The sequence below is a fragment of the Takifugu rubripes genome, chromosome 15 (assembly GCF_901000725.2).
Source record: "Takifugu rubripes chromosome 15, fTakRub1.2, whole genome shotgun sequence".
Taxonomy (NCBI): Eukaryota; Metazoa; Chordata; class Actinopteri; order Tetraodontiformes; family Tetraodontidae; genus Takifugu; species Takifugu rubripes.
The window spans coordinates 16,547,674-16,559,821 of NC_042299.1; the positions used below are offsets into that span (position 1 = coordinate 16,547,674).

At 49.7% G+C, this 12,148-nt stretch overlaps 1 protein-coding gene across 1 annotated transcript in view; it reads right to left on the reverse strand.

Annotated features, from left to right (window-relative positions):
• Positions 1–11,705, reverse strand: part of LOC101063835 (neurobeachin-like) — a 57,458-nt gene extending 45,753 nt beyond the window's left edge. Inside the window, 1 exon segment of the mRNA XM_029848724.1 lies at positions 11,114–11,705. Within this exon segment, the coding sequence (XP_029704584.1) occupies positions 11,114–11,416 (303 nt within the window). The 5' untranslated portion in view covers positions 11,417–11,705.
• Between the last annotated feature and the right edge of the window lie 443 nt (positions 11,706–12,148).

Sequence of the window (12,148 nt, forward strand, 5' to 3'; positions counted from 1 at the left end):
TTCTTTTTTATTACCCTTTTTATGTGTTGTGAAAGAGGACATGTGACGGTCTGTTTTTAGACTCACACAGCTCCTTCTGTCGCAATAAAGAGGAGTTCATCTGCGTAAAATTCCCTATTTTACACTCACTTTCCAGGAGAGCAGAATCCATCAACTACACGACAGACACTGCAGCTCATAAATGTTTAGAAAAAATACATTTCAGCAAATGTAAAAGTATCTGCAGTATTTGCAATAACTTTAACTTATACAGTGGGACCTCTACTTACGAAAATAATTGGTTTCGGAAGTTGTTTCATAACCTGAAAATTACGTAAGTAGAGATGCGTTTTCCATGTAATGCCCTATATCCGTTCCAAGCCCCCAAAAATTCGGACATAATTTTTTTCCAATCATAAATCATAAAAATGCATCAAAACATGTAACAAATACATGTTACAATTAGATTAGCGCACAATGAATTTAGGAATTCAGTGCAAGGCTTCTCCAGGAACAAAATTAACTTTATTACAGGCTAATCTTACATTAGCCGTCATTACTAGCAACGAACGTTAACACTTGTGGTAACACCCGCCATCTAATGGACAAACATACGAACACCCACAATAATAAAAGTGAAACAAAGGCGACGCTGGGACACACACAAACCTGTACAGATTGACGTCCCTCCTAGCCAATGGGATGACAGGAAGATGCTAGGCGATAGCCAATGGCAGAGCAGCTACTAGCATGCTTGCGTTCGCTAAACTCCGCGAGCTGCGAGTAGCAGCGGTAGCGTATTTTTGACCTTCGTATCCTAAAATTTCTTTCGTAACAAGAGGAAATATTTTCCCGTTGAGACGTTTCGTAACCTGAAAATGTTGCATGTAGAGACGTTTGTAAGTAGAGGTCCCACTGTACTCTAAAATGGTGCGTTTGCTCTGTAGGCTGTTGGCCGGCCGACACCACTGTTCACCACTGCATGGAACAAACTGGTGCTGTCCTACCAGCATCCTTTGCTTCCAGTCCTTCCCAGTCCTTCCCAGTCCTTCACTAGGTCCCCCTAATTAACTCACACAGCAACTGACTTCCTGAACAAGATGGTTGTCAAACCAGTTGCAGGGACAAACTGGTGAAAATAGCAGATTTCTTCCAACACGTCCTCGGATTTTTCATGAAGCTGACATAAAGGTCACTTTAAGTTGGACGGGCGTGGAGAGTGGAATTCCAGTGTACTGTTTTCCCTGCAAACAAGCGTTGGCTGTTCTCATTTATCAACAGGATGTACTGTAGCGCCTCTACTTCACACTACAAGTGTTGGGGAAATTGCTGAGCTACCTGCCCACGGCGAAAACAATAATCCTGCACTTTCTCATGAATAAATTGACTCTGGAAGTGCAGCAGCAATTCAAGCTACAGCTTTTCCAACTGCGTGTTTGCACTTCATCTTCAAAGTAGAAAAAGTAGACAAAAGCCGGAAAAGATTCAAAAGAATAATGATCATCTGTGGAAAGCGGTGGCGTTATTACCCTGTTTGACAAATTAGGATGTGGGAACAAAGCAAAAGCTGCCATGAGACCCAAAACTATCCCGTTATATGGAAACATTGGAAGACCTTTCAGATACTCGTGGTTACACAGAGGCAGAAATGAAATCTACAGTTTGGCAGCAAACAAAGTGTCCAGAAGAAAAGTAGCAGGGAGGAGAGGGACGACCAAGAGGGTTAACTCAGAGACCCGAGAGAAGCCGGACCGCCATGTCTTCTGAAGGAGGGTTCTTTAACTCTGAAGAAAAGTGGACTCCACTGAGAGGGGCAACCTCAATTTTCCTGTTCTTTCCACGAGACAGGCAGTAACGAGGGCATCCTCGTGTCATGGGAGCCTCAGAGAGGAAGGACTGCAGGCTGGCGCGAGGTCCTTTAACAAGACGCACATGTCTCCTGACTCAAAGGCAGTCATTTCAGAGGAGCTGACAGGAAGTCCTGCCGGGCAGCCTGGATGTGGCTCACGTTTCCTGATAGGACCACAGATGAAATCTGAGATATGCCAGGAGATCAAACGAGAGGCGGGTCTGACTGAGGGTGGACGCTGTGATGCCCGGCTCAAAGGCCACTAGATAAGCCCCGCAGACCAGACTCGGGCCAACTTTGTGGCTGTTCGGGGTCACTAATCTGTTGTCTGTCCAGTCAGAGCGCTCATGCTGTTGCATATATACAAGAGCACCCACGTTCCAGAGTGCACGCACCACCGTGCCCGTGTTCCATTCTGCTAAAACAATGGTGCACACTGTTGGGCTGAGCCACAGCTCATGGAGGATCAGAGGGGCTGCAAGCAGCTCCAGCGAGCCTCTGTAATCCAGCATCATGAGACGGGGCTGCAAACGCACGTGCACAGACACAAAGTAAAGCACGTTGTGGTGCAAATGAAGGCCAGTTCAGCTGTTTTGAATGTTACTTCCTCTGATGACATCAGAGTCACCGACAGAATTTGTGTGCTGGTGTCAAATTCACACTAATTTCAGACTAATGCAACGTTCATTTAAGGTATAACTATGTAATAACATGTAGTTGCAGTCCAATACAATTTTGAAACATGTGGTTATGCTGAAATATTCCATGTTGTTCACAAGATGAAGAAAATAATCAACTCACACAAAAAAGCCTTTTCTATTCCAACGGGCACGCTCATGCACGATTCTAAACTTGTGCAGAAGGCTTACAAAATTTGGATGACGGACCTAAACTTCAAAAACAAGAAAAACAGGAACAGACGTGAGTTCTGCAGGAACATTCCGTTCCGTTTTCTCCCGCTTATCCAGATCCGGGTCGCGGGGGCAGCAGCTTCAGGAGGGATGCCCAGACGGCCCTCTCCCAGGCCACTTCCATCAGCTCTTCCGGGGGAACCCCCAGCCGCTCCCAAGCCAGGCGAGAGATGTAATCTCTCCACCTAGTCCTGGGCCAGCCACGAGGCCTCCTGGTGGGACATGTCCGGAACACCTCTAAAGGGAGGCGTCCGGAAGGCATCCTAGCCAGATGCCCGAGCCACCCCAACTGACTCCTCTCGATGTGGAGGAGCAGCGGTTGTACTCCGAGCTCCTCCCGGATGTCTGAGCTTCTCACCCTCTCTCTAAGGCTCAGCCTGGCCTCCCTGTGGAGGAAACTCATTTCAGCCGCTTGTATCCGTGATCTCGTTCTTTCAGTCATAACCCAACGTTGACGGCCATAGGTGAGGACTGGGACGTAGCTCGACCGGTAAATCGAGAGCTTTGCCTTCCGACTCAGCTCCTACCCTCACCCTACCCTAACCCTCTAACCCTAACCTACCCTACCTTAACCCTGTCCCTCTCCCTAACCCTACACTAACCTACCCTAACCCTACACTAACCTACCCTTCCCTAACCCTCACCCTACCCTAACCCTCTAACCCTAATCTACCCTAACCCTAACCCTCTAACCCTAATCTACCCTAACCCTCTAACCCAAACCCTACCTTAACCCTAACCCTAACCCTAACCCAAACCCTACCTTAACCTAACCCTAAACCCTCTAACCCAAACCCTACCTTAACCCTAACCCTAACCCTCTAACCCAAACCCTACCTTAACCCTAACCCTAACCCTCTAACCCAAACCCTACCTTAACCCTAACCCTAACCCTCTAACCCTAATCTACCCTAACCCTAACCCTCTAACCCTAATCTACCCTAACCCTCTAACCCAAACCCTACCTTAACCCTAACCCTAACCCTCTAACCCTAATCTACCCTAACCCTAACCCTCTAACCCTAATCTACCCTAACCCTCTAACCCTAATCTACCCTAACCCTAACCCTCTAACCCAAATCTACCCTAACCCTCTAACCCAAACTCTACCTTAACCCTAACCCTCTAACCCAAACCCTACCTTAACCCTAACCCTCTAACCCAAACCCTAACCTTAACCCTAACCCTAACCCTCTAACCCAAACCCTACCTTAACCCTAACCCTCTAACCCAAACCCTACCTTAACCCTAACCCTAACCCTCTAACCCAAACCCTACCTTAACCCTAACCCTCTAACCCAAACCCTATCTTAACCCTAACCCTCTAACCCAAACCCTATCTTAACCCTAACCCTAACCCTCTAACCCAAACCCTACCTTAACCCTAACCCTCTAACCCAAACCCTACCTTAACCCTAACCCTCTAACCCAAACCCTACCTTAACCCTAACCCTAACCCTCTAACCCAAACCCTACCCTAACCCTAACCCTCTAACCCAAACCCTAACCCTAACCTAAAACTACTCTACTCTGCATGCGTAGTTTATACAACACTCGCTGAAGTGCTTTATTGTGATAGTTCCACTGTCTAAAACTAATAACTCAAAGAATTTGAACTCACACTTAAAAGCTATGAAGGAGACACCAAGTAATAAAAGAGCTGGCACTAGTGAGCATCACTCACTGCTTTTACAACAGCTGGAGAAATGGCCTTTATTTCCCTCGCTATCAAGGCCCAGAGCCAACAGACCTCTCGTCGTTGTGCTCGCTAAAACCATTGTAGTCGCCCTTCGTTATTAAATCCAAAGAAAAGAAACAAACAGAGTAGATGCACCACTGTCGGGTCTGTTTCACCAGCGCTCTTTGGAGTGTATGAAATATTACCATCGGCTTTTCTCTTATCAGGCCCAGCCGACTCAAGAAAAATGCTTTTCTGTGAGCTTCCTTGAAACTCTGGTTTAACCCTCCCCGACTTCAACCCGTCTCTGTCAATCACCAAACTGGACTGATGAGAGGAAACCCTGGAGGGTTAGGGTTAGCCGCACTCGTGCACACTCTCCCCGTGAGAACATGTGCCCCTGACCGGGCAAACGCGTTAAAGGACTTGATTGGAGCGCTGACAGCGACACAAAGGACTTGCTGACGTCAGAAGTGTAAAAAAGCATTTTGCTAACGAAGCGACTGTGGCATAAACCCCCGACACAGCTGTAATCAGGCGGCGGCCACTGCAGCACCCTGTATGATGAACAGTTGATACACTTCACAGTAAAAAGCAGCTGTATTTCTGTGTGTGTGTGTGTGTGTGTGTGTGTGTGTGTGTGTGTGTGTGTGTAATAGAGGAGCCATGGGAGAGAAGAAGTAGGCCAGCATGAATTTTAAATCACCCCTGCCAGGCAATGATGTGGGCTACAAGGAGGCAGCGGTGTGTGTGTGTGTGTGTATATGTGTGTGTGTGTTTGTGTGTGTGTGTGTGTGTACATGTGTGCGTGTATATGTGTGTGTATCTGTGTGTGTATATGTGTGTGTGCATGCTTTCTGCATGCTGCATAGAAAATGTATAGATTAAAGTATGGAGGTGTAAAGCAAAGGGTGGTCGGAAAAAAGAAACCCCTTAATAGAAACATCAGAATAAACTAAATTAATTAATAAATTAATTAATCACATACATGGATGATGATGAATTTGATAGGAGGGAAAATTAGGATGGATTATATCGTGTCCGTGCACAGAAGAGGATTTATTGTGTTCAATCTCTCCACTGACGGAATCTGAAGCAGAGAATAAAAACCACGGGGATACTTTGGACAGGAGAGAGGGGGCGCTATAGGGTGGCAGACGTGACGCAATCTGCACAGAAAAATGCACCCGTCTCCATAGCAACTGGCAACACAAAGAACTAAATACAGTTTAAAAGCCACCTTTAGCTAGCACTGCTAACCCTGATCATGCCGTCCCTGCAATGTTCAACAGCACCAGTTGGATTCATGGCAGGTTTAAATTGGGAAGCTCTGATTTGAAATCTTTACAGATTAATCACATTTTTGGCATCAACTGTCCATTAAAGTGGAATTTTGCCAACGCAATTGTCATGTCCACTTTTACGGCACGATGAAAGAAACCGGTGCAACAACTGCACAACAACCGCACAACAACTACACAGCAACCGCACAACAACTGCACAACAACTACACAACAACCGCACAACAACTACACAGCAACCGCACAACAACTGCACAACAACTACACAACAACCGCACAACAACTGCACAACAACCGCACAACAACCGCACAACAACTGTCTTCAAAGGAAGATTCCAAAGGTTGTGTGTTCAGTTACTCCCTCACAGATCCACTGTGACCTCCTTCCCCACGTCCCAGCCGTTGTTCTTTTTTGGGAGTCGCACAGATGAGCGCAGACGTGGTATAAAGAAGCGGCACGGGCGACAGCTCCATTACCTTCTCACAATACGGATCATCCACATTCATCCAGGCAACCAGAGAGTCGGGGAGCGAGGGACGAGATTACGCCGGGGGGTTGGAGGATGGATGTGCTGAGAGCAGATCAAGAACGGCCAGATAGAGGAAGTGACAGAAAAGTGTCGTTAAGCAAGGAGGGAACTCTTTTGTCACTATTCTGAGAAGGTGTCTCACCAAAAGTCTGACATGGTTTATCCGCCGCCAAATCCCAGCAAAAGGAAAGAGTTGTCAGTGGAGGATAAGGAGGAATTTAGAGAAGTGGAGCAGAATGGAGGCGCTCGGCGAGGTGAAAACACGCCAGACCAGATGCTAGCGCAGAGGTAGCCACTAAAAAAGCTGAAAAACACATTAGCCTGGAACCGGGAAGCATCACCAGTGCACAGCAGACAAGCAAGGAGGGAAGACAACGCTGAGCAACCTGTTTAAGGAAGCAGCGGCGGTTTTAAAGGCGATTTGTCTTCCAGAACAGCGACCAGACGTTTGTCCACAGAGCCTCCATGTCTGAATGCTTGTGCTTTCACACAGCAGTGCTAACTATGCTAACAAGCCCACAGAGCGCTCGAGCGGTGCTGACAAATGTCGAACAGGTCAACACTTCTCGGGCTCTCCAGTCAGACATCCCATAATTCACTCCTCCATCACCAAGATCAGAGGAGAGGGAAGAAGCACCTGATGAGGCTCTATGGGGGGGCTAGAAGTCATCAGGCCCAAACCGGTGGACAATCACACTTCGCTGCTCTTCACTGAAAGCCTCCTCTTCCCAACTCTCTGACATCATCCTCAGCTCTCAGCCATTGGTGACCTTGCAGTGGAAGCCGCACCTCTTCCTGCGCCTCTCTGGGAGGGTTGGGAAGATGGAGCGATAGAGGGTCACATGGTTTGTGCAGCATGAGCAGCAGCTAACCCCACATAACACCATTACTGCTTGTTTTGTTAGCTGGGTCAGCATCCACACGGTTGTCAGTGTTAGCCAGCGTTGCTAAGGACAACGCCACCCTTATGAACTCAGCTTCCCTGGAGCACTTTGACAAAATAAGGCTAGAATATAATCCCACAGGTCAGAATAGTGGTTGGCACACTATTAACACGAGTGCATCCACTTTCTTTGACCTGCCACATTTTAAATTTCTGGGATTTGCCAAGCTCTCTTATTCTCGTCACAGCAACGTTTTCCGGAAGCGAACGTTCCCTCACCCTCAACGATGGCTCTGTTCCTCAGAAAATGAATGAAGGATTCAGGTAAAGTCAGAGCTAAAACAGTTAGCCCTTTTGTTTGTAGCTACGGTGCAGCAGAGGCTCGGGCTGTGTGTCACACGCTGATAAAAGCAAAAAGGCCTTCCTGCAGCCAAGGAGAGAATGTGTGTCGCCACGGCGATATTCTACTTTGAATCCCGAGTGTGACAGCAAACGCACCATCTTCAGTTTCCTGGGCTCACAAATGCAACCAAATATCTAAGATGCAAACTGCAGTGCTTCATTTCCCTTTGCAAACCCCAAAAACCCATTGAAAGCCCTCCAGCACATTCTTGCAGACGTGCGCAGCAAAAACACCACTTACAGATTTCATAACAGCCACTTAAAGAAGAAATGACATCTGTGATGACAGCTTCTGTTTAAAGACTCAGTCCAACACACACTTATTAAATCTGCCACTGAAGTGCCGATGCTACAGCAACATGCTCGACGTAAAGCTGCTCCGAAGGTGCGCTTCCATTTGAAAGCTGCAACACTCGACACAGAAGGGATGTTTGTTCTACAAGGGTGGACCGCATGACTGTGCAGCACAAGACGATGACGCGTTGTTTTTCCCTCCGCGGCCGTACAAGCAGATTACTCCTGTGGGGCGAGTTGCAGCCGCTCACGGGGAACCTTGGAAACACCGAAGCTGAATTCAGCCCCTGTTCTTTTAAAGCTCTGAGACCAAATCCTGCTCCATGATGGCATTGATGATATGGAAGGAACACGAAGCCTAACCCTGGACCCGCTCCAGTCTGCGTGAAAACTTGGTTTTCTGGTGGGTTCCAGTGATTCTGCGAGAGCTTTGCAGTTCTTGTGTGTCAAACTCTGCGTGCTGTGCTGACTCTGCAGGCTCAGCATCAGGTGACCTTGGCCCACAGGAATAATAAGATGTTTACAGCAAAGGGTTAGGGTTAGGTCTCCAGGACGATAAGACCCTTCAGCAGACAGAAACCGTCATCACAAGTGTGCCGGCGCCTCTGAGCCACTCATATTTTTTTTGTCATCTTAAAAAAGAAATTGCACAACAAAACAGCCTAAAAATAAGCACGGCTGTGCGGCGCTGAGAGGGACGTGACAGGACCGCCTACAGATGCCTTCAAAGATCCTTCAAAGCAAATCCCTCCTCACCTGACTCCAGCCCGTCGGTCACCATAATGTCAACACTTTCTGGGTCACAGCACTTTTACTTGCAATATTTTCATGACAATACGTCAACTGGTTCCACGTTTCTCCAACGGTTTTGGGCCGATGTTGTCGTGGGTTCATCAGGACATAAAAAACTTCAGAGGAAAAGAAGCAGAAGAGAAATAGAGAAAGACACAAAATACTGTGGCAGAAATCCGGAAGTGGAGAGCAACACCAGGTGGTCGAGCGTCTGGAGGCAGGCAGTCAAAGAGCAGCGTTGCCATGACAACTGCGATGGCTTGTTGATAATAGTTGAGCACCTCACCATCAGCAGCCCCCCCACACACACACACGCGCGAAGAGCATGTTTCTGAGTGTGTTCTATTAAAAGAAAGGATCATTATATGAATCTGAAGCATGAGAGCTCCAGTAATTCTGTTGTGGTTTTCTCACTGTCGGCATCAGCGTCTCGTCTCTTGCTTCGGTTTCCTTTCAGACACACGGCGGGTCGGCACTTGCCAAAAGAGCCGGTGTCCTGCTGCATGAAATGTGGAGCTTATCTGATCCAGTAGACCGGCCATCTGTTCCCCTGAGTGGGCAGCGTGAGATCTGATCAATATGGCCACAGTGGCCGGAGAAGGTGGCGGCTGCGGCCTCTCTCGCATCGACCGCAACAACGGAGCAGCGTCCGGGTCACACAGGAGCGACCGCTGAGGTTCCAGCCTCCGCACACCTCCTTTTCTTTCAACTCTTTTAATTAAGGAGCTGGGCGATAGAATTCCCAAACAGGCTTAGCTATTGGCAGACTCCAAACCAGAACTGATTGTTCAATTCAGGGTTTAACGGGTGCAGCTTTGCATGGCCGACACGTAACGCTGTCATTTGTCAAGGTGTCAGGTCTTTGTGTGCTAATGCTTCAGACCTTTATTATCTAACACATGAGGCCTGGACGCATGTGGGTTTGGTAACCGGGGCGGATTTCACGTGAGCGCTCTGCTGGGTTTCCAGGGATCTGCTGTGGGCCGAGCCACAGTCCCATCTTTTTCCGCTGCATCAGCTGGTGATTTCAGAGCACATAGCCACTGCAGCATCCTACCACCTCATCCTCCTCCTCTGCTCTCACTCTTCTCCTCCCCCACCCACCTAACTCCCCTTTCCTCCTCCTCCTCCTCCTCTCAGCCTGCTTTTAAATGCATGGCGTTGCCCTCCCAGGCCAATCTATGCAGGCAGCATCACTCCTCAGAGCCCCTCAGAGTGAGGGAGGAAGCCCTGGAACAGGATGTATGATTATCGGGGAGAGAAAGGAGCATTTAAGGGAAGGAGACAAGGTCACAGTGAGCCAGCAAAAGCTCCTCTGCTCCTCCATGTAGTACCAATGATCTGTTTGGAGATGAGAAGCAGCCTGGAAGAGAGAGAAATGGTTTAGCCCAGCTGTAGGCTGTCCGCTTCAAGCACTCACTTCGTAAATAGGCCACTGGCTACATGGACCACCAGGAAAAAGGCGACCAGGAGGAAACACCTGTGAAACCAGGCTATACAGTAAAGCTGCACTATAAAGAGGACTACACTCACTTCAAAATAGATCTTTTGTCCTGTGAAATTGTGCAGCGCGGAGGAGGGAAAACCAGCCAGACACACATATCCTTCACCTCCTGGTCCACCTGACCCGCCTCTGCTGCTGTTCAATTTCACCTGTTTCATAACGGGAAGCACATGTCCAAAAAGCCCCCGGCTGGATTAACTCTGCTGTGTCGGGTAAAGCCCAGTATGGCCACCACCATCGCCGACAGCGAGGGCAAACATGGGAAGGGCTTTAGCGGCAACGCATAGGAGATCCAGAAATAACAGAATGGCCGTTTGAATGACGGCAGAGAGCAGCAGCCGAGCCACGGCCGCCGACACATCACTCTCCTGCGCACACGATGCAGGGCCTTGCCTCCAACAATAGGCCTGTGCAGAAATCCGAGCCATTCTCATGCAAACGCACACGCAGCCGCGGGGCAGCCCAACGCCACCGGCCTTTGTCCGTGTTGGATTAACGTTCATGTTCGACGGATGAGTGTCCCGGCATGATTTTTAGGGAGCGCGAACGAAATGCGTTTGTGGTGCGCAACATTCGGTAGCAGCCCGAGTCTGCAGCATCGCTCCGGGTCCACATGGGGGTCAGCAGAACACCCTGCTTCCACTTTCTCCGCGATCCGCGACACTGTGTCTGCAGATGCTTTTCCGTAGTGCATCGCGAACGGGTCATCGAGGCAACAATGGCCGGTGATCGACTGCACCTCGCTGGGGTCACATGCTCATTCCGTTTTCCTCGGCACTACAATAATACACCCCCGGCTCATTTATTCTTCAATTCATATTCGCGCAGGTGCAATTTTATCTGCGGAAATGGGGGAAAGCAGCACAGCAATCCCCCGAACAAACAAATGACATCATCCCCTGAAAGGCTATCGTAAATAAAAGATAGCAGGATAAAGCTGTGCGGCTCTGCCTGCGATGGCTGCTGCCGCTTCATCCTTCTCCCACTCACCAGGTTCAGCACCGTCTCCACGATGTCCCTGTTGCTAACCTCCCCGACCTGGATTAGGCCCACCACAACGGCGAATTTCATCTGAATATTCCTTATCGGGACAGTGGGGTTGATCACACCGGCCGGGAGGACCATCGAGCCGGCTGCGGACACCATCCTTTCCGCGGCAGGAGCGCAGCCAGCGCCCGCGGCGACCTGCGGTGGCTGAGCGGTGGCGCCCGGCGGCGGGTGGGAGTCTCGGTCTGTGTCCGTGAGCGAGGTAGCAGAGCCCGGTGGTGCTGAAAGCGGCTTCTCGCTCGACATTTCCCCTCAGGAAACAGGCAGGAGAGGAGAGGAGCGGTCGCCGCTGTCTCTCACACCTGCTCGACAAGCTGCGTCCGCCGCCGCCGCACTAGAACCATCCACGCAGGAACATTTAGAACCAAAAAGCCTCTGGATTCACCCTATCCTCCTGAAAATGTGGACGGAACCATAAGGCTGGCTGGAGAAGAGCTGTAGGTTTGACAGAGCGCTAGCTGGTGTGCGTGTGTGTGCGCGTGTGTGTCTCATTGGCAGGTTGCAGTCAGTGCGGTCGTCGAACAGAGAAACGCCATGTTGACGCCCCCTGTCTGCGGCAGCGCGATCCGGCCGCGCATGCGCAGAGAAGCAGCAGGCGCACGAAAACATGGAGCCATCCGTGCGTGGTTCCGACAGTGCTCGGTACCACCGAAACCTGGGTTTGCGTTCATGTTTAACACATCTGACCTCGTGAAGTCAAGCAGCTAAAGGAGTGTTCGACTCTTGTTGCCCATGAAAGCTGAGGGACATCCCTAAAGACTGGACCCTGTCCTGGACCCTCTCCTGGACCCTGTCCTGGACCCTCTCCTGGACTCTCTCCTGGACCCTCTCCTGGACCCTCTTCTGGTCTCTCTTCTGGACTCTCTCCTGAACCCTCTTCTGGTCTCTCTCCTGGTCTCTCTCCTGGACTCTCTCCTGAACCCTCTCCTGGTCTCTCTCCTGGACCCTGTCCTGGACCCTCTCCTGGACTAGCTCCTG